At 43.4% G+C, this 20,514-nt stretch overlaps 1 protein-coding gene across 1 annotated transcript in view; it reads right to left on the bottom strand.

Moving 5' to 3' along the window:
• Nucleotides 1-804: 804 nt before the first annotated feature.
• SV2C (synaptic vesicle glycoprotein 2C) overlaps nt 805-20,514 on the bottom strand; it is a 191,956-nt gene continuing 172,246 nt past the window's right edge. The window contains exons 10-12 of the mRNA XM_024125151.2: nt 19,712-19,915; nt 19,082-19,241; nt 805-1,486 (exon numbers count right to left, since the gene is read on the bottom strand). Of these exons, the coding sequence (XP_023980919.1) occupies nt 1,303-1,486; nt 19,082-19,241; nt 19,712-19,915 (548 nt within the window). The 3' untranslated portion in view covers nt 805-1,302. The remainder of the gene's footprint in view (nt 1,487-19,081; nt 19,242-19,711; nt 19,916-20,514) is intronic.

The following is a 20,514-nucleotide window of genomic DNA, read 5'->3' as shown; positions in this document are numbered from 1 at the left end:
GGAGGAGGGGCAGCCCCAGGGGTGAGAAGGTCACAGAGCTGACAGCCGTGGGAATGTCCTGCTGACCTCTCTCTTCAGGCCCAGGCAGACTCCAGAGGTAACATGAGCAGCCAGACCCACCAGGAGATGCTGCCCTTGTCTGCCCGAGGGCCCCTTGGAGCACAGCAGGCTGTGATTTCACACAGAGGCAGCAGCCAGGAACACACCGGCTAGTGCACCGGCCTAGCCAAGCCATGCGCATTGCTAGTAGGAAGTCCAATGTCAACTCCCCAGGCTTACCGTCCCTCAGGAAACCGGTCCCCTCGAGGTATCATTTGGCATTTACAAACGGATTTAGGTGTGACTTTCTTCCTCATTTTCAATTTACAACCACTCAGATGACTGACAATCTCTAGACGAGAGAGTTTGGGTGAAGGGCAGAATCAGGCGGGCAGACCCAGTTAGAAAGTGGCTTTTTTCCCTTGAATCTGCTACCTGGCAAGGTCAATGGCAGCTGGGGGTGGGGTGGCGGGTGGGGATGAATGTCCGTCCACGATCCCCCTGAGCTCTGACATTCTAATATTCTGAACCACATGCCGCAGTCACAGACATAATTACAGGCCCTTTTCCTCGTACTTTTCAGAAGTTTCACCGGGGGCTTTCTGGCAGAAGTCTTGCTCACGCAGCTCAGAGATCTCTGCTGCCAACAGCAGAGCCCCTATTTTTCTTGTCAGCAGAGACAGTCACGTTAACTGTCAAGCCTGAAAGAGCCCCACCCAGCTCTGTGTGGTGTCACATGGTGTTTTTTTTTTTTTTTTTTTTGAAAGGCCCTGCTGTAACAGCAAGAATTGCTGGGTGTCCTTTTCTAAGTAAACAGGAAATATCACTCTGTTTGAAAAAAAAAAAGAATCCCTCTCCTCAGCACAAATGCGATAATATGCCAACTTATCTTTCCCGCGAATGTTGAATTAGGAGCAGGATCTATTTCTCATAGGAGCCCAGTCCTCTTCTTAGCTTCTGAACCTTCAGCGAGCAGAATCTCAGGAAGGCCTGGCTGACCAGCACATTTAAAAAATCCTTCCACTGATTTCTGGGAGGCAGTAGCATCACAGTTAGGAAAGACAATGATGCATGAAAAAAAACAAACTGAAAAATCACATTTAAGGGGCGAGACGGTACGCATCTAAATTTTAGTCGCAGCGAGAATTAGCGTTTTGGTATTTGACCGCTTTTCTACATCTGAAAAAGCTGGAGCCTTGAGTCAGTCGGGAGAGTTGACACGGGGCAGCAGAAAGAAACACAGGATGGATGGCTTTTTTTCCATTACATCAGGACCTGGGTTCGTGTGTCAGGCAGGCGCAACCCCACCAGTCCTCCACACACGAGCACAGTGGACGCCAGCAGGATGGGGATTGCTTTGGTGATGCTGACCAGGGAGCCGAATATTAAGTTTCCGAGGACGGCCGCTGCTTTGCACAGTGCATTCAAGAAGCCAAAGCCTGTTGCCCTGCAAAGGACAGAGATATGGACAAGGTTGAGAAAGTGTCTTCCAAGAGTCCAACTTTAGACACAAATGTCTTCTAGGATAATTTTCAAAGATCTTCAAGTGGACTGTTTTGTATGTCCTTAGAGCAAGTAATCAAATATTTGTCAGTACATTTGCAAGTAGAGAACCCCAGCTGTTGGTATTGTTCCTTCAGCCCTCTGTTGATTTTCTTGCCACCTCCACTGATTCTTATTCTGCCCATGAGTTTATTGTGAAGAGAAAGAGAAAGGACATTTCAGGGAGTCAGAAAAGTTACATTAAATTAAAATGTATGACGATGTATTTCTTTAAATTTTACTTTTTACTCCCTATTTTCTCTTAGCTTAATTCGTGTGTGAGGTTTTAAATACTTAAAGTGCATGGAACTTTCAGAGAAAATCAGGGATGACTGGGCTGTACTTGCATCGTTCTGGTACCATGGAAGTGAACTATCGTACTCTTGTCCCAAATGTTTTTGGTAGCAGGCAGAAACTGAACCCTAAACTGGGTGGCCACCAATGAGCTAGTGACACATTTCTTACACCCTCACCAGAGTCTTAGGTGGGAAATCAAGCCCAAGACAATATTACAGAGGAAATCAGATTATAGGCCCATAGAAGATCTTGTTTAACTCTGCTGACATATAATATGTGCAGGTGGTATATAAATAAGACATATCCCATTTCTTAAGACATTCTTTGGAAAAGAAAAATTTTACTATCTTTGTGGGTGTTGAATGTAATTTTACTGTGGTTTTCTAGGCAAGAAATTTAATTTTGTTCATAAGAGTACCGATACTGCTGACATCATGAAATAATATGAATTTCCTCTGCCTTTATGCCGGCTCCCTGTTTTTTTGTCCGTCACCGGGTATATGTGTGTAATAAAGGCACATCGAATGCAGGGTTAACTGTTGGATACCTTTATCCCCCTCCAGAGGGAAATGCATTTTATATACTGTAAAATGCAGTACTTAGTACACATCTTTCTTTGATTGATTTGTAAATTTGTTTAGTGTAGGTTTTCCTTTGGCCAGTCAGAACAACTACTCTTCATGACGTATGCTAGTCCTAGTGATATTTTCTACAATATGTAGATATCTACTGTGGGTATTATCCAGCCATTCCCCTTCCCATACCATAAGAAAGGAATAAGCACCCCTCCTGTGCTGTAGGAACCGAGCCATTGATTTTGCTGGTGAGAACAGACGTAAGAAATGGCAGCAAGCACTGCCTTTCTTTTTTGGCCAAGACACCTAGAAAGTCGAGTAAGCGGCCTCTGCAGTGTTGCAAAGTTGCCAACTGTTTGGATCTTGGAAGGGGTGTAACAGAATCTCTGATGGAGAAAAACAGGAACTTCTTGAGAAGAGGGTAAGGTCATTTTGTATTCTTCCTCTTCTTTTTGGTTTGTTTTTAAAGAAAGAGATTAGTAAGAGCAACAACCACCAGAAAGATAAGGAGATTTAATATACTGATAGTTATTTTCAAATGAAATTGCTTGAGTTTACCCACTGGGTACCATAGAAGACTTAAGCAGAATGACATCATCATCTACCCCTCCCCCACCTCCATGGAGAGGCCAGGAGGCCAAACTATTTTTTTTTTTTTTTCAATTATAAGACTTTTTTTGAGCAGTTTTTGGGCTCCAAAAAATTGAGTGAAAAGAAGAGAGAATTTCCATATAGCCCCTCACCTTCCACCCCTATTATTAACATCTTAGTATGGCACATTTGCTACAATTGACGAGCCAATATTAATATATTACTGTGAACTAAAGTCCATAGTTTACGTTAGGGTTCACTGTGTTGTGTATTGTATGGGCTTTGACAAATGTATAATGACATGTATCCACCATTACAGCATCATACAGAATAACAGTTTCACGGCCCCCAAAATTCTGGCAACCACAGATGCTTTTACTATCTCCATAGTTTCACCTTTTCCAGAATGTCATATAATTCAAATTATATAGTATGTAGCCTTTTCAGATTGGCTTCTTTCACTTTTTTTAAACTACATTTTAGTTTCTAGATTCTAGAGTCATAAATTACTCAATGCATCTTATGGTAGTGAGATAAGCTGTATTTTTCTGGGGAAAATGGCTAGCGTGTATGTTGCTGATAAGCGAAAGGGAAACATTCTGTATGAAGAAGTCTCTTGATGACAAAACTTCAGAATGAGCCATGAGGAATTTACATCTGGGTTAAATAACCATATTTTGCCAAGCTATAAACCTCTGGTACAACACAGAACAGGGTATAAAATACAGGCAGTCATCTCCTTTCATTACCGAAACTATAACAGAGGAATACACGACTTCTTGAGATCTCCAAGCAGCACTAAGAGAGATGCATCAGGAACATCTGGTGTCTGAAGCCGCTAAAAAATACTACCAAATTCTAATTTCTTAAGAATCTCCGTTTTCATTTATCAAGCAGAGGCAGTTCTTCAGATAATAATCTGGTGTGGCTACAAAGCACATAGCCTCCTTAAATTAGTGTGGGCATTCCAGAAAACATGACTGTCCTTCCCTTGGATAAGTAAATTATTTCTTCAAATAGTTGAAGCTGGAGGGTGTGATTTTCTACACACAGGAGACACAGTTGTATTAGAAAAATTATTCTCAAAGTGGTTCTCCCTTGGGGTTATCTGTTTATCAGTAAACAAGCTTTTAGTTCATTTATTCCCTTGTTCTTATTTAAAGGAAGGTCATGAATTTCTGCAGACATCCTAAGCACAAGTCACTTTGTGCTCATCAAGGCCTTGGAGGGTAGAGAACTCAGAGCTGGCAGAACCCGACTGGACTTACTGACTTCCCAGCAGTAGGAAAAGCTACTGCATTTTTTTTTTCCAGACCAAAGATGTTCTGTGTCTTCTCTTAACCAACAAGCACCCAAGAGGAAGAATGCAATAATCTGTTGTCTTTTTACAAGTTCCATCCCTTGTTCCCCTACCTCTCCAGCCAGAATCCTTTGTTTTCAATTCTTGCTGAACCTATTTATTGAAATCTTTTAAAGGGAAATTCTTTCCCCAACAGTACCCTGTGACTGCAGCAGCCCTGTTCCCCATTCCATTAAGGTGATCCTTCTCCCTGCACCATTAACTCCTTCTGATGCTGGTGCAGGCAATGAGAAGCCCGCGCACTGCAAGGAAGAGTAGCCCCCGCTCGTTGCAACTAGAGAAAGCCCGTGTACAGCAACGAAGACCCAATGCAGCCAAAAATTAAATAAATAAATAAAAATTAAAAAAAAATTGGTGGCCAGGAAAAGGAGACTCCATTCTGCATAGTGAGGATAGTTTTGCCTTCATATGCAGCCTCTTTCTTATTTGGTTTTTCTGACTTCAATGCGGGCTCAGTCCTAGGTTTTTTGAGGCTCCTGGGAAGACGAAAGGGTCACTGAATAATGGCAGCACTTAGACAACGCCTGGCACATGGTACATACCATGCTGGTGTTAGCCATTGTTTTAAACACTAGCTGAAATATCTGCCCCATTGACTGATGAAATTAGGAAAAAAAAAATAAATGTTACATTTTGAAAAGGCCTGAAATTGTGTAGTGTGTAGATCCAGACTCAGCTCATGGAATTTACCTGTTAAAGGGTAAAGTGTGAGCATTCTTTTGGTCTCGTCTAAGCTCTGGAAATGAACTTTTTCCAGACAACTCAGTTAAGTCATTGGCAGAAGTTACTTTAGCATGGGACATTTTGGAAAGTACAGGCAGTCCTAAAATCAGAAATACATGTGATCTAAAGATTCATCTGGGAGTCGGCTATTTAAAACAGAATGAATTTAATTTTTCTCATAGAAACAATAATACAAATGATGGCTAGCTTCCCAGATTAATCTAAAAAAGCTATTTTAACACTGAATCCATCTGAGCAATTGGACTACAATGCTGAGAGCACTAGAAACCCCTTGAATATTCACCTAATAAGCAAACTGTTTCTTGATATAGTTCTAAAACACATTCTCCTATGCATTTATTTATTTATTAACAAGCATTCATTAAGCATCTATTATGTGCCTAACACTGCACTAGGCACCAGGGACCCCAAAATTAATAAGATGAAGTCTCCTTTTACACTAAGATAGGTGCAGAGAGATCAAGATAACACAACATGCTAAGTGCATTTATAAAGATACCCACAGGCTACTACTGGGGCATAGAGGATGTGAAGTGATCTCCCGCTGGGGGTGGGGACAGTTGAAGAAAGGTTTCTCAGAGGGGATGGATGAGAATAGAATTGGTCTGGAAGGAATAGGAAGAGCTTGCTGGTGAGGATGGAATGTGGACAAAGGTGTTCTCTGGCTCTCAAAATACCCTCACATCTCTCTAAAGCATCTCTGTGGTACCCCACTCAGGTGTACCTTAGACATCTTCCCCAAAACCTTCCTGAGTGCCAAATGACCTGCCTCCCTCCAGTCCCCACACAAGTTTCCCATTTCCTCCTGCAGCTGTTCTCAACTTGGGGTTAGAATAGCAACCTGGTTGAACTAGGGCGCAGACATGTGTAACCACAGCCTCACCCAGCCATGCGCAAAACATCACTTGTGGAGCTTTTAAAACACAGTGATGTGGTCATACCAATGCCTAGGGCCATGCTCCCAGAAATTCTGACTTTACCGCTCTACTGGGAGTCGAGGCATTGGTATTTTTTCAGAAGCCCTGTGTGAGTCTAAGGGGTATCCAGGGCTGAGCACTCTGCAATTCTCCCAGAAATACCTACACTTTTGAATTGATTTCGATTTACTGTTATATACGAAACGAAATTACAAAAGCAAAACATCCGCTCCAGCCCTCCAACAAATGGTTTTCAGTTCTGAATTTCCTTTAGTGTGCTTCCAATCATATCTATATTTTTGCAAATCACAGGATTTCTACAACTTTGCTTTCTGCTTTCCCCTCAATCATTCCCAAAGCTGTTTGTTTGCGTTTTGTTTAAAACGAAATGATTTAGCACGTAACCATTATTTCTGTAACCATACCATTGGATAATTAGAGCTTTCTAAATTTGGAGGAACATAAATGAGATTGCCATGAACACCTTCATATATAGGACCTCCTTTGTTTGGATGTGTTCATCAGGGAATATCACGCAGTACAACACAGCCAGGGGAAAATGTTCACAATATGGTGTGGGGAGACTGAGGGCAACCAGGCACACCGAGGCCCACAGGAGAGGAATTCACTCCAAAGGCTTCGCCCAACCTCTTTTCTTTCCGCTCCCTGGGCCTGCTGTCTTATTTACTCAACTTCGCACAGCTCATTTTCACTAGAGGCAGTTTCTCACCTAACCTGGCTCATTTCCTTTTCTTCCAACACTTGGTTGGACTCTGGGCAGCCGTGAAAACTCTCCCTGCTGGACCAGACCTCCTTCCTGCTCCCCTCCTAAGAGATGGCTTGTACCAACCACTAGGCTCTCCTGTCAGGGTTTAGCCTTATTTAGATCCTGGCCACATCTCTGGGGTGGGGCTGTGTAGCCTTTTACAGTCACTCATCGCAACTTGCTTCAGGGCTGGCACAGGGATGAACAGGATACCTGTGAAATGAACTAAGGAATTTTCTGATATCTTCAAAATACATTGGAAGTATATTTCTGTAATGGGTAGTTTTAAAAATCAACATTGTTAATTTTACTATTCAAATCTTTATATCTTTTTTTTGAATTTTATTTTTTCATACAGCAGGTTCTTATTAGCTATCTATTTTATACATATTAGTGTATATATGTCAATCCCAATCTCCCAGTTCATCCCACCCCCTCGCCCCCACCACTTTCCTCCCTTGGTGTCCATACATTTGTTCTCTACATCTGTGTCTCAATTTCTGCCCTGCAAACTGGTTCATCTGTACCATTTTTCTAGGTTCCACATAGATGCGTTAATATACGATAAATAGTCGGTATTTTTTAAGAAAACTGAAGTACAGTTGATTTACAATGTTGTGTTAGTTTCTGGTATACAGCAAAGTGATTCAGTTATACATATATACATATTCTTTTTCATATTCTTATTTATTTATTTATTTATTTATTTATTTATGGCTGCATTGGATCTTCGTTGTGGTACACGGGCTTCTCATTGCAGGGCTCAGTAATTGTGGTGCATGGGCTTAGTTGCTCCGTGGCATGTGCGATCTTCCCGGACCAGGGATCGAACCCGTGTCCCCTGAATTGGCAAGTGGATTCTTAACCACTGCGCCACAAGCAAAGCCTGTTTTTCAGATTCTTTTCCATTATGGTTGATTACAGTATATTGAGTACAGCTCCCTGTGCTACACAGTAGGACCTTGTTGTTTATCTATTTTATATATAGTAGTTTATATCTGCTAATCCCAAATGTAATGAGCATTTTAGTGGACATCAGTTGGTCCATGTTTATTTATTGATGCCAGACTATTATCTTGCTTTCGTGGAGGAAAAACCCCTAGTTTCACATTCTGAAATCAGTACAGACTGAATTCAATGGCATTCTGATCTTCAAAGGCAGAGAAAGTTTGTCTCATCTAAGCAGTGAGTATAGGTATGTGGTCTGTGTGTGTCCTCCTTAATTTGGGAAGATGGCATCCTGCAAGCAGGGCTTTTCTTACTCACAAACAATGGAGGACTTACCTGCAATTTTGAGCCCATAGGAATCCCTGGGCCCAAAGTGGGCTTCCATCTCCCTCCCTCCCCACAACCATCAAGGGTCATCCTATTGCTTGTTTCTCTTGAAATGCAAATACATTCAGGTTAAAATGGAAGCCTTTGTGTCTTATCACTTATCTGATAAACCTCGCTAGGAAGTGAGTCCCTGGGCCAGGGTAAATGATGACAGAATGAAAGTGAGCCCTGGGAGGTAACCTGGAGTTCGTCTAAGGCCATGGTTGATGGACACGGCTGTATATCCCAAACACTGTGCGAGCTTCTTAGAAACTGATTCCCAGTGGCCACCCCAGACCTACTGGGATGGTTCTATATGTCACAGACTAGGTATGCCCGTGCTGGGAGCTGCACCGAAGGGTCATTACATCTGGATTTGATGCTAAGGGATCCAGGGCAAGTTACTTGCCCCCCTCTGTGGCTCCTTTCCCTCACCCGAAAATGGAATAAAACTACCTGCCCTTGTAGGGTTGGAGAGAGGATTCAATAAGGTTAAATGAGATAATCTGAATACTCAGCACTGTGCCTGACTCATCCATTCATTTCTCAGATGAGAACACCAAGCTCCAGAAAGGTTCAAGGACTAATCTAAAGTTACCCAGCTGTTTTCTGGTAGCGTCCATACCTGAATTCAGGTTTCCTCCACATTGCTGATGGAGAAGGAGCAGGAGAGGAAGAAGATGTTTCCAACAGGCAGTGCTGTATGGGGAAGGGGGAGCTGACAGTTGCAGGCTCTGGAGGGCACAGGCCGTGGATGGACAAAGTGGAAGAGGGACACAGAAGGGCAGCCGGGGAGAACTGAACAGGCATGCTCCCTCACTCACAACTGGTCCAGCTAGCTTACCTTGGGGAGTAGGGAGCCAGACCCCACACAGGGAGGAAGACTATTGCCCATAACCAGCCGGACTGTAAAAAGCATCTTTTTCTCCATCTTTCTATCTTTTCATCTACCATTCATTCACCTGGAGTCCTGGTAGTGAATAAGGAGAACAAAGTCCTGCTCTCAAGGAGCTCACATTCTAGTGGGTGACAGACAGTAAACAAATGTACACCCTAACATCCTATCATCATATGGTCTGGGAGGTAATTTGCTTTAAAAGTACATCAGTATAAAGAGAAGTTGTCTCTATACCCATAGAATTTAAAACATGTTAATCAGGAATTAGCAGGCCAGAGGTGATTACTCAGGGCTTTAACTATCATTTTAGAAATCCACATGAGAAGGTTTGTTAATGAACATGGAGATCAGTTTTCATTGGTGATATGAGTGCTGGATATGCAGTTGACTGGAATGTTCTGCCCTTAGCACGATGGACGGACAAGTATCCTCCAAGCCCCGCAACCTGGTGAAATGGTACCCTTGTTCCGGATCCCAGACTCTAGAGCCCACTGGTCCTGGACTCTGACACTTACAGGCATACTCTGCTGCCTGACCAGCCCCAAGTCTGGTGGTCCTGCTGTCAGCATGTCATGATGTCCATGGCCCTGTCAGGCAAGGGCAGGGAGACGGACTTCCCTGGAGTCAAGAACAGGCTGTAGGACTGTTTTTGTGCCCATTTGCACATTTGGTAGGATTTGCTGCCATTTACTACATCCCCTGGGGGTGAGGTGGTGGGTGAAGGGCCATATACTGCCCCCTGCCCCACTTCCCACTTCTAACTGCCAGAGACAAAAATGATCTGACATTTGCTGAATGGCCAAAGTGACTCAGGTCACATAAAATATAAACATATATCATGGTACGGGCTCTAAAAAAAAAGAAAGCAGGGCAAAGGGAAATGGATGGAGTGTAGGTTGGTTAGATAAGATGACTGAATCAAAGATTCCTTCATCTCAAAATATTTAAACAATACGCGAGGTCTTTATCTTCATGGGCACAGACGTAGAATCTCTTCATTTTCTATCTCAAACAGCTGAGGCACAGTTACGCTGAGTGGTCTTCCTGAGGTCACACAGCTGGCCGGTAAGAGATCCAGGGTTAAAGAACTTCAGGTCTGAGCTCCCGGAAGCAATGGGGAACTTCTCTGTCTAAACACACACAGTCTTAAGGGGAGGGGCTTAGGTTGGTTAATTCTGGGCAGATGTTTTAATTTTAGCTCATCAAGGAAGAGGACCAACCCAGAGCACTGGGTGACAGCAGCAGCTGCCCAGGATGAGCAGGGAACAGCAGGTGGGAACAATCAGGGGTTTATTTTCACATCCTTTCTGAGGTCCTATCTGAAACTGGGCATGTGTAAGGGCGGGAGGAAGAAGGGGGCCAGTGGCCAGAGAAAGGCAGGAGCAGGTTGCTGGAAGAAGCCCCGTGAGACAGGCCTGCTGGGTTGAAGGATTCTGTGCAGAGTTGGTGGCCAGTGGGGACAGCCTCGGTTTCATCACTTACAAGGTGGGAGCTCCTTGCCCTGAGCTCCATGGAGGAGGGGTAAGAATGGCTCTGGGCCATATGGAGATAGGAAGTGTGAGCCGGGGAGCTCCCAGCAGGAAGTCACTGCCTGGATGCAGAAGGACACGCAGGCTAGAACTCAGAACCAAAATGAACCAGAGCATGTGCTGCCTCTAGAGATCTTCCTTGACTTACTATGGGTTACATTCCTCCAAACCCATCATAAGTTGAATGTATCGTAAGTCAGAAATGCATTTAATACCCCTACGGAACGTCATAGCTTAGCCTAGCATCCCTTAAATGGGCTCAGAACACATACATTAGCCTGCGGTTGAACAAAATCATCTAACACAAAGCCTATTTCATAATAAAGTGTTAAATATCTCATGGAATTTACTGAATACTGCATTGAAGGTGAAAAACAGAATGTTTGTATACGTTCCTTCAAGTTTCAGCTCAGATATCACTCCTTCTAAGGAACCCTTTCTTCTGCTTTCAGAACACCATGTCCTTTCCCCACAATAACCCTGACCACACTATGTCGTGCCTGATGTTCCTAACTAGAAGTGTGGGCTTCTAGATGCGGTGGCTTCTCTTGTTACGGAGCACGGGCTCTAGGTGTGTGGGCTTCAGCAGCTGCGGCTCACGGGCTCCAGAGTGCAGGCTCAGCAGTTGTGGCGCACGGGCTTAACTGCTCCGTGGCATGTGGGATCTTCCCAGACCAGGCTCAAACCCATGTCCCCTGCGTTGGCAGGCGGATTCTTAACCACTGCGCCACCATGGAAGCCCCCTTTTTTTTAAAAAAAAAATTAATTTAATTATTTTTGGCTGCGTTGGGTCCTCGTTTCTGAGCGAGGGCTTTCTCTAGTTGCGGCGAGCGGGGGCCGCTCTTCATCACGGTGTGCGGGCCTCTCACTGTCGCGGCCTCTCTTGTTGTGGAGCACAAGCTCCAGACGCGCAGGCTCAGTAGTTGTGGCTCACGGCTTATGTTGTGCCTAAGCCACGAATGGCTTATTCATGGTTGTATCACAGGCACTCCAAAAAAAGTTGTTGTGTAAATAAATGAACAATATTAAAAGTCATATTGAGATGGAGTAGACATACTTTTCTTATTCTTCTTACTAAATACAGCTAAAAGTCCTGGACCTTATAAAACAAACCTAAGAAGACTCTGGAAGATAAAGAAAAAAGGCAGAGCAGCTGGGGACCTGGGGAATGGTGACTTCCTGAATTTTCTTTTTGCCTCATCATCTGAGACTTGGAACTGACAAAGCTGGCAAAAGGAAATACCAACAGGTACAGACTTCAATAACACCCCAACCAGAGCCTGCTCTCTCTACCCAAAGGACCAGGATTGAGGCAGCCTAGCAAGACAGAAAACATTTAGACAACAACCTTGCTTCTCCAACCAAATACCGGAAAAAAGTGTAACCCAACTGCCAGCCACACCAGCAAAGGCCAAGTGGAGAACCTAGACTTCCATCCTCGTGAACCTGTAATGAGGGTCCTCAACAGCACCATTGGGGTGGTGTCAGGGAAGGCTAAGTAGGAAGCTGGGATTTTCATCCCTGCCGGCCAGTAATGAGTTTGTCCCTGTTTCCCCTCCATGGTATTGGTTATCTTGAGGGGAGCCTGGACTCCCACCGCTGTGCAGCAGGAATGAGGACATCCTTTCCTGGCTGTCAATGGAGGCTGAGTGGTCACCTGGACATCTATCTCCACCTGGCAATAATGGGGCAGTGCACCCCTTCCCCTCCCTGAGAGATGTCTGAGAATGCCAACCCAAACCAAAGGCTTAAATAAGATCAGAAGTCTCAGAACATAATATGAAAATGACTGCTTTCAATTGAATATCACTTATCATCCAAATAACCAGGAAGAGCTCAAACAGAATGAGAAAAAACAATTGAGATGCCAACATCGACATGACAGAGAGGTTAACATTATCTGATAAAGCTTTTAAAGCTGTCATTATAATAATACTTCAATGAGCAATTATGAACACACTTGAAACTCTTGAACACACAGAAATACAGAACACATCATGAAAAAATAGAAAAAATAGAAAGCCTCAGCAAAGAAATAAAAGACATAAAGAAGAACCAAACTGAAATTTTAGAACTGAAAAATACAATAACCAAAATAAAAAGCTTAGTGATTGGGCTCAACAGCAGAATGAAGGAGAGAGTGAAAAGAATCAGTAAATTGAAGACAGAACAATAGACACCATCCAATCTGAAAAACAAAGAGAATATAGACTAAAAAAAAAAAAAAGTTAACAGAGCATCAGGGACCTGTGGGACTCTAACAAAAGATCTAATACTTATATCATTGGAGTCCAAGCAGGAGAAGAAAAAGTATTCAAATAAATAATGGTTGAAATTTGAAATAATGGCTCACAAGTTTGGCAAGAGATACAAACCTACAGATTCAAGAAGCTGAGTGAATCCCAAATGTGATAACCTGAAGAAATCCACACCAAGACAAAGAAAAGTCTTGAAAGCAGCCAGAAGCAACACTTCACCTATAGGGAAAAACAGATTGCTAGACTCCCCTCCTCTAAAAATGTTGCACCTGTTTTTAGAATTCCCACAATAGTCTCTGAGCAGTAATTTCACCCTCACCCACTCCAGTTAACACTGAGTTTTTATCAGTCTTTAAAATCTTGGCTTTTCTGCATAATAAAAGAAAATTACATATCACCATTGCAATTCTAAAAACAGGTGCAACATTTTTAGAGTGGGGGGAAACCCAGCAATCTAACTGTTTTTCCCTATAGGTGAAGTGTTGCCTCTGGCTGCTTTCAAGATTTTTTTGTCTTGGTGTGGATTTCTTTGGCTTATCATGTTTGGGATTCATTCAACTTCTTGAATTTGAGGGGCTCCTAGATGGTTTCTAGATGGGTGCTAGTCTCCCGAAAAACTAACCATGTGATTAGAGGGTTGGAACTTTCAGCCTATCCCACCCTCACCTCAGGGAGGGGAGAGAGGCTGGAGATTGAGTTCAATCAGCAGTGGCCAATGATTTAATCAATCATGTCTACATAATGAAACCTCCATAAATCTGGAGAGCTTCCAGATTGGTGAACGCATCCACATGCCAGCAGGGTGGTGTACCCCCCAACTCCAGGATGACATAGGCTCCTGTACTTGGGAGTCTTCTGGACCTCACCCTATGTGCAGGCATACCTCATCTTATTGCACTTCATTTTATTATACTTGGAAGATATTGTGTTTTTTACAAATTGACCATTTGTGGCAACCCTGGGTCTAGCACGTCTATCAGCAACATTTTCCCAACAGCATTTGCTCACTCCCTGTCTCTTTGTCACATTTTGATAATTCTCACACTATTTCAAATGTTTCCATTACTACTATATCTGTTGTGGTGATCTGTAAATGAAACCAAGCAGGACCCTGTGGGGCTTCTGGGATGGAAGCCTTTCCTTGTTTGTAGGGAATAGACTCCAGCCTCCATGAGGCCTCCTTAAGTCCCAAAGGGCAGATTCAAACAGTTGCTAGTCAGGGAAGGGAGGGGATGCTGAGACTAGGGAGGAGCAGCCAAGAAACAATAGTGCAGCCTTGGGATAGGATCCTGGTTCCGCCTCAAGGGATACCTATAACAATATCTTTGAGCTCTTCTGCAGAACTAAAACCCCCAACAAATGGAAGATGTGAAACTATTTGATGGAGCATTCTTCATTCCAGAGAGGAGGTCACAGTTTGATAACCTTGAGAACCCCAGAATCTCATCAGGAGACCACCTTAGGCCAGATTAAAGGAATGCACGCCTTTCGCACACCCTGATCTTTATCGGCAACCCCACCCTTGAACCATTGCTATGAAACTCACCAGATCCTCCCAAGTTGGGACACACAGTTTTGAGGGCATGAGCCCACTGTGTCCCCCTTTGCCTGGCAAAGCAATAAAGCTATTCTTTGCTACTTCACCCAAAACTCTGTCTCTGAGATCCAACTTGGCACTGCTGCACAGAGGCCGAGTTTTGGCATCACTACCAGAAAGAGCAAGCGATTAGAGGTTGGCACGGGGAATGGGGGGAACAGGGCTGGAGATTAAGCTCTATAAAACCTTTCGAACAACAAGATTTGATGAACTTCCAGGTTGGTGAATGCACGGAAGTACCAGGAGGGTGGCATACCTGGATGGGGCACAAAGCTCTGTGCTCCTTCTCCCATTACCTTGCCCTATGTGTGCATCTCTTCTGTCTGGCTGTTCCTGAGTTGTAACCTCTTATAATAAATCGGTAAACACAAGGAGATGTTTCCCTGAGTTCTGTGAGCCATTCTGGCAAGTGAACAAACCCAAGGAGGGGGTAGAGAGAACTCCAATATATAGCTGGTTGGTCAGATGTATAGGTGATAACCTGACTTGTGTTTGGTGTCTGAAGGGGGGCACTCTTGTGGGAGCTGATGCTGTCTCCAGGTAGATCGTGTCAGAACTGAGTGAAATTTTTCCAGTTGGTGTCTACTGGGAATTAGAGAATTGCTTGGTATGGGGAAAAAAACCCTCCATGTTTGGTGGCCAAAAGTCAAGCATTGAGTGTGGAGGAAAAAAAACCCGAGCTTTTCTTACAAAAAGTGTTAGCAGTGGCTGTTCTGCTTCATTTTTCAGGCACAGAAAACTGCTGCTCAATAAGTACATACAATTTTAATTTCAAATTTTCCTGCCTCTTTATGAAACCATTTAGGGTAGCTTATAAAAGACAAAATTAATAAAATAGGAATGCAAGAGTGCAAACCAGGATGAGGAGGAGTAAAGCAAATACCTGGACCATGGAGATGTAACACGGACATAGGCACTCTGCCTCTGGACCTCACAGCAGGGAAGCAAATGTGAGGAATTACTAATTTTTATCACATGAAGTGAAGAGACAAAGCAGCTCTCCAGAGCAGGTCCTGGAACTCGCTGCAGATCCGGTGGTGGGCTCTACAGAGAGGAAAGGTGCACTGTGATGGGAAACGTCCTGTCCTCACTCGTGCTTTCACAGTAATGCAAGCCAAGAGTATAACATTAAAGGTCAAGTCCGTACTGCGGTTGACAAATGTGGCTTTCAAGTGTTATACCTTTCATAGCATTTAGATTATATGGTAAGTTACGTCCCCCCAATATAATCATTTTCACTGGGATTTTGATAGGAGTAGGCTGTTGAATAGCTCAAGAGGCTACTTTTTAGTTTGGGGCCTGGAATCAGAGTGTCCTAGTAAGTGATCATTAAGGACAGATTCTAGAAACTGGGCAAGGAGTTGGCAGTGCTAAAGTTCTAGTATGAAAAAATCATACCCTATAACCAAAATTCTTGTCAGGATGTATTCTATTCTGCTTCCACGGGGAGAAGAGGCCATAGGGTACCTACACACAAAAACAGTTGGGGTTTTCCTCTAACAGCTGGCTGAGCCAGAGATCAGGGAGCCCTCCTATGTGACCCAGAGGAAAGCAGCAGAGATTAAACGGAAGGCTTTAGCCTGAAACAGAGTAGGTGGTGCTAGCTAATTCACCATGGCCCTAGTGATGCAGCTCTGGCAGGTAAGTTATCTCTCCATCACTTAAGGAAGTGACTTCCTGTACGTTATCTGGTAACATCAGCTTGAGTGCTGGAGAACATCTGCTAGCAACAGCGTGGCTAAAGTGAGGCCTTGCCATTTCTGAGTCCTGGCCCAGCTGCCATGCTCTGAAACACATCCCCATGTTTTGCTGCTCCAGCAGCAGCAAACTGAACGTAAGAGAAATACTACGGCAGGCTGGTGCCTGGGACAGGTGGGACTCCTCTGAAACTGACTCTGTCACAGCCATGCCAAACCTTCCTAAGACTGCTTGCTGGTGGTCTAGGACACTTCTACCCAACTGGCCTTGCTTCCTTGCTCCTCCATGGGGCTCAGGCTTGCACTGCAGCCAGACTATACCTCCCTCCCCATTTTCTCTCATAACCCACATTTCCTCTAACAAAAATCTGTGCATGTTTAATCCCATCTTGTCCTCTGCTTCTCAGAGGATCTGAGCTAATACACAGGGCAATTTCTGTCTTTATCTTGCTTGATGTTTAACCTTTCCAACAACAGAAACACAGCAGGTCCATGTTTCTCATGGACAGACCCACCTGATTTGTGGCGTTTTGTTTTTAAGCCAGGTTTCTGCCACAGGAGAATACTCATTCTTCCATTCCTGTGGCAGAGGGATAAGCAGCTGATTCATCTCAAATACTATCAAGCTTTTACAATGTAAAATAAAAAGGTTACAGGCTATGACATAGCCTTGCTTTAACATTGAGGGGCTTTTTTAAACGTCTGGTTTAGTCCACACCTGGGCCCAGTTTGCAGGATGAGAAGGCAAGCAAGCTGCAGAGTCTTAATCTTGTTTTGGCAGCATCCTAGTCCCGTGACACCCAGCCCAGGAGCTTGCCCACAGAAGAGAACTAATGTTTGTTGAAAGAAGGGAGGAGATGCCAGCCAAGGGTTGTATGGTTCCTTTCAGAGCATAAGTCATCAACAGGAGGTTACTAATTAGAATATCTGATAAACAGACATCCATAAGAGTTCCAGATACTCAGCAGGGAGATGGGTACTGGAGTACCTATCGGGTTCCTGTAAGCTCAGTAATAGATGTTCATGAAGAAGAAATATAAGTTAGAGAGTCTGGGTATGCAGAGAAGGTACCCACTGGGGCCAATAAACAAAAGGAGGACTCAGGATCAGTTGAAAATTGATATCCCAAATGTCTCTGCATTGTCCTAGAAAAAACCCTCCTCCATCTCAAAGCCCAGAGAATGCTGACTCCATCCTCTACCAAAGAGGGCCTCCATGGTGATGGAGTGTACACGAAATGAAAGAAGGCAAAGGCCATTTGTCTTCACTCATGTCAAATGGCAAAACAGGGCTTCTATTCTTTTCATGAGTCAGCTCCTGAAGCTCCATCCCAAAGCCCTACCTTCTAGCCCTTTTTATGATATGAGGTGCAAAGTCTCTGTGTCTCCATTTGGGGAACAGATGCATAATTTTCTTCCAATAGCTATCTTTTTTTGGTCACTGGAAGTGTGTTGGGCTTTCCTTCAACAGACCAGGAAGGTCAAGAGATATGTTCCGGAGACCTCTTTGTTGTGCCTTAATGCAGAGCTCATGTAGATACTTGCAAATGTAAGGTAAGAACACTCTCAGGACTGATAAGGGGCCCGGAGAGGCTCCTTTTTTTTTTTTTAAAGCATTATTATTATTTAAAACATGTATTGTTTTGCATACATTATTTTATTTTAAATTTATTTATTTTATTTATTTATTTTTGGCTGTGTTGGGTTTTTGTTGCTGCACTCGGGCTTTCTCTAGTTGCGGCGAGCGGGGGCTACTCTTCGTTGCATTGCGCGGGTTTCTCATTGCGGTGGCTTCTCTTGTTGCGGAGCACGGGCTCTAGGCACGTGGGCTTCAGTAGTTGTGGCACACAGGCTCAGTAGTTGTGGCACGTGGGCTCTAGAGCGCAGGCTCAATAACTGTGGTGCACGGGCTTAGCTGTTCCACGGCATGTGGGATCTTCCCAGACCAGGGCTCGAACTCATGTCCCCTGCATTGGCAGGCTGATTCTTAGCCACTGCGCCACCAGGGAAGCCCCCGGAGAGGTCTTACAGCCTATCCCTCCCTGTTTCATTACTGCTTCCTCATACTTAGCCAGCAAGCTAAGTCACGGACACAATTAAATTCCTTCACTGGTTTCATTGCCCTGGTAACTCCGGCTAGCAACTATATTCCCCTACATTTTCTTTTTAAAAGAGATGAGTAGATGTATAAAATAAATAAGCTACAAGGACATATTGTATAACACATGGAATATAGCCAATATCTTATGATAACTATAAATGGAGTATAACCTTTAAAAATTGTAAATCACTATGTTGTACATTTGAAACATATATAATATTGCACTTCAACTATACCTCAAAAAAAGCCAGGTAAAAAAAGAACTTCAATGCCTTACCTTGTCTAACAAATTAAATATAAATATCCATACGTATACTGAAAAGCCTTCATAGTTCCTAGGCAAACCTGATTTTCCCATACCACATGACAGATAAATATAATTATAATATTTAGTATATATATTTAATACTAATATTGACTATATATTTAACTATATAATACATGTATACATTGCTATAAAAATATCTAGCTGTAAATATAGTCTAGCTATAAAAATTGGGAACAATTTCCATTGTAATTATTTAGCATTTAACTTATGATTGTCCCTTCTCAGCAATCATCATGTATCCCCAGGACTGCTTTCAAATTCAGAAACTAATCTACAAACTGTTTTCAAAGTAATAACATTTTTATGATTCTAAGTGTAATAGTCAATGAGAACGAAATAATGTTTTGCCTCATTAAAAAATAAAGAATAAATGAAAGATATGAGTAGAGCCTACAACTTCATAAGCCAGAATTTTTTTTTTTGGATTTTCGCTTTTTGGGGGAAATGACAGTTTGGCTTGTTTTCTCTGACTTTTCAGTGGTCCTGTGGGGCTCAGAGAACCTCTTGCTGGAGGCCCATTTCAACATACCTCCGATCTGTAGGGTACAGTTCCACAGTGACCACATCAAGAGAGTTCCAGGCCGAGATGGTCAACCCATTGTACAGACACAGCATGCCTATCATCATGGATTCGCTGGTGCCAAACCAAAGGAAGAAACAGCTGATCCCCGAAAGCACCATAGAGCCACCTGCCAACGAAGCAGACACGGCTGGGACGTTTCCTGTCATCTTAGTAGAGCAAGGACCCTCGGGTCTTTGATATCTCACAGCAAAACTGAATCCCAAGAGGAAGCCACAGCCTGGGTTCATAAAGCTCAGGTACAAGTGTGTTTACTTGTATATAAGGTTTGCTTCTCTAACTACCTTCCGAACACAGCAAGCATGAAATACACATCATCAATCACTCAGCTATGTAAGTAGAAAAATAGACATTAGTCACACATAATTAGTTTTTCAGTCTGTTAACGCACAGAAGCTGTTCAAACGAGATGTAATTAGACATATTTTACTAAAATTTAGTCCTAATGAAAGGTCTTAAGGGATTTCTCCTCATCTCTGTGGGATGCAAATCCTAGGGGGGTAGGGAGTATAGCAGGAGACAGGCTCCCTCTAGATTGCAAGGGCAGCTCTTGTATTTTTCATGAAACCAAGCACATACCTAGCATCGTTAAGCGCCCGATTCTGTCCATTAGGAGAGCAGACACGATGTTCCCTGGCAACACTGCCAATGTCCCCAGGAAGTTGACAAAATAAACCCAGTAGGCACCATAGTCATCTTCAAAGGTAATGTGGCATCCTGTCTTGTTGTTCAGAAATGTGCAGTTTTGAAATTCGCAGTTAATGAATTTATATGGCTCAAAATCTGTGGACACAAAGGACGACAACTTATACTGGTGCACGAGAGTTGCGCACTGAAAGCCTGCCGAGAATTCAGAAAAAAATCATGGTATTGTAAGCTCCTTGAGGGCTTCAGGGCCTGGCCAAAGCACAGGATCTAGTCTAGGACCCCACATTACGAAGTAGCTGAAGGAAGGAATACTTCTGTTGAATAAAGGAATAAACTAAAGAGTCCAGTTATCCTCTGATTTCTTATGGTTGGTCATTGCTAATTACATGATTGCTTACTCCTTTGTGATGTTACTTTGTTCTAATTATCATGTTACATAAGGACTATCATTAGAGTACTAAAGCTTCCATACTACAATTACAAATATAATTTGTTTCAAAATGTGTATGAATCGGCCTTACTACTGCCATTTTATAGGGCACTGAGACAGTGAGAAGGAACAGGACTTTCCTTGGGTCCTTGAGGCTGAATTTATAAGAGAAGGCTCAAGTGGAGGAACCCACCGAGGAACCTGAGTCAGCCTCATTGGAAGGTCACCAGCATTCGCTGCTGATTTTTTTCTTTTCTTCAACTTGGATCTAGCCAAAAGGGGTTGCAGATGATGCTGGGCTCTG

This window comes from Physeter macrocephalus, chromosome 8 (assembly GCF_002837175.3).
Source record: "Physeter macrocephalus isolate SW-GA chromosome 8, ASM283717v5, whole genome shotgun sequence".
NCBI lineage: Eukaryota > Metazoa > Chordata > Mammalia > Artiodactyla > Physeteridae > Physeter > Physeter macrocephalus.
The sequence above is the reverse complement of the archived record's forward strand: the minus strand, read 5'-3'. Positions and strand labels throughout refer to the sequence as shown.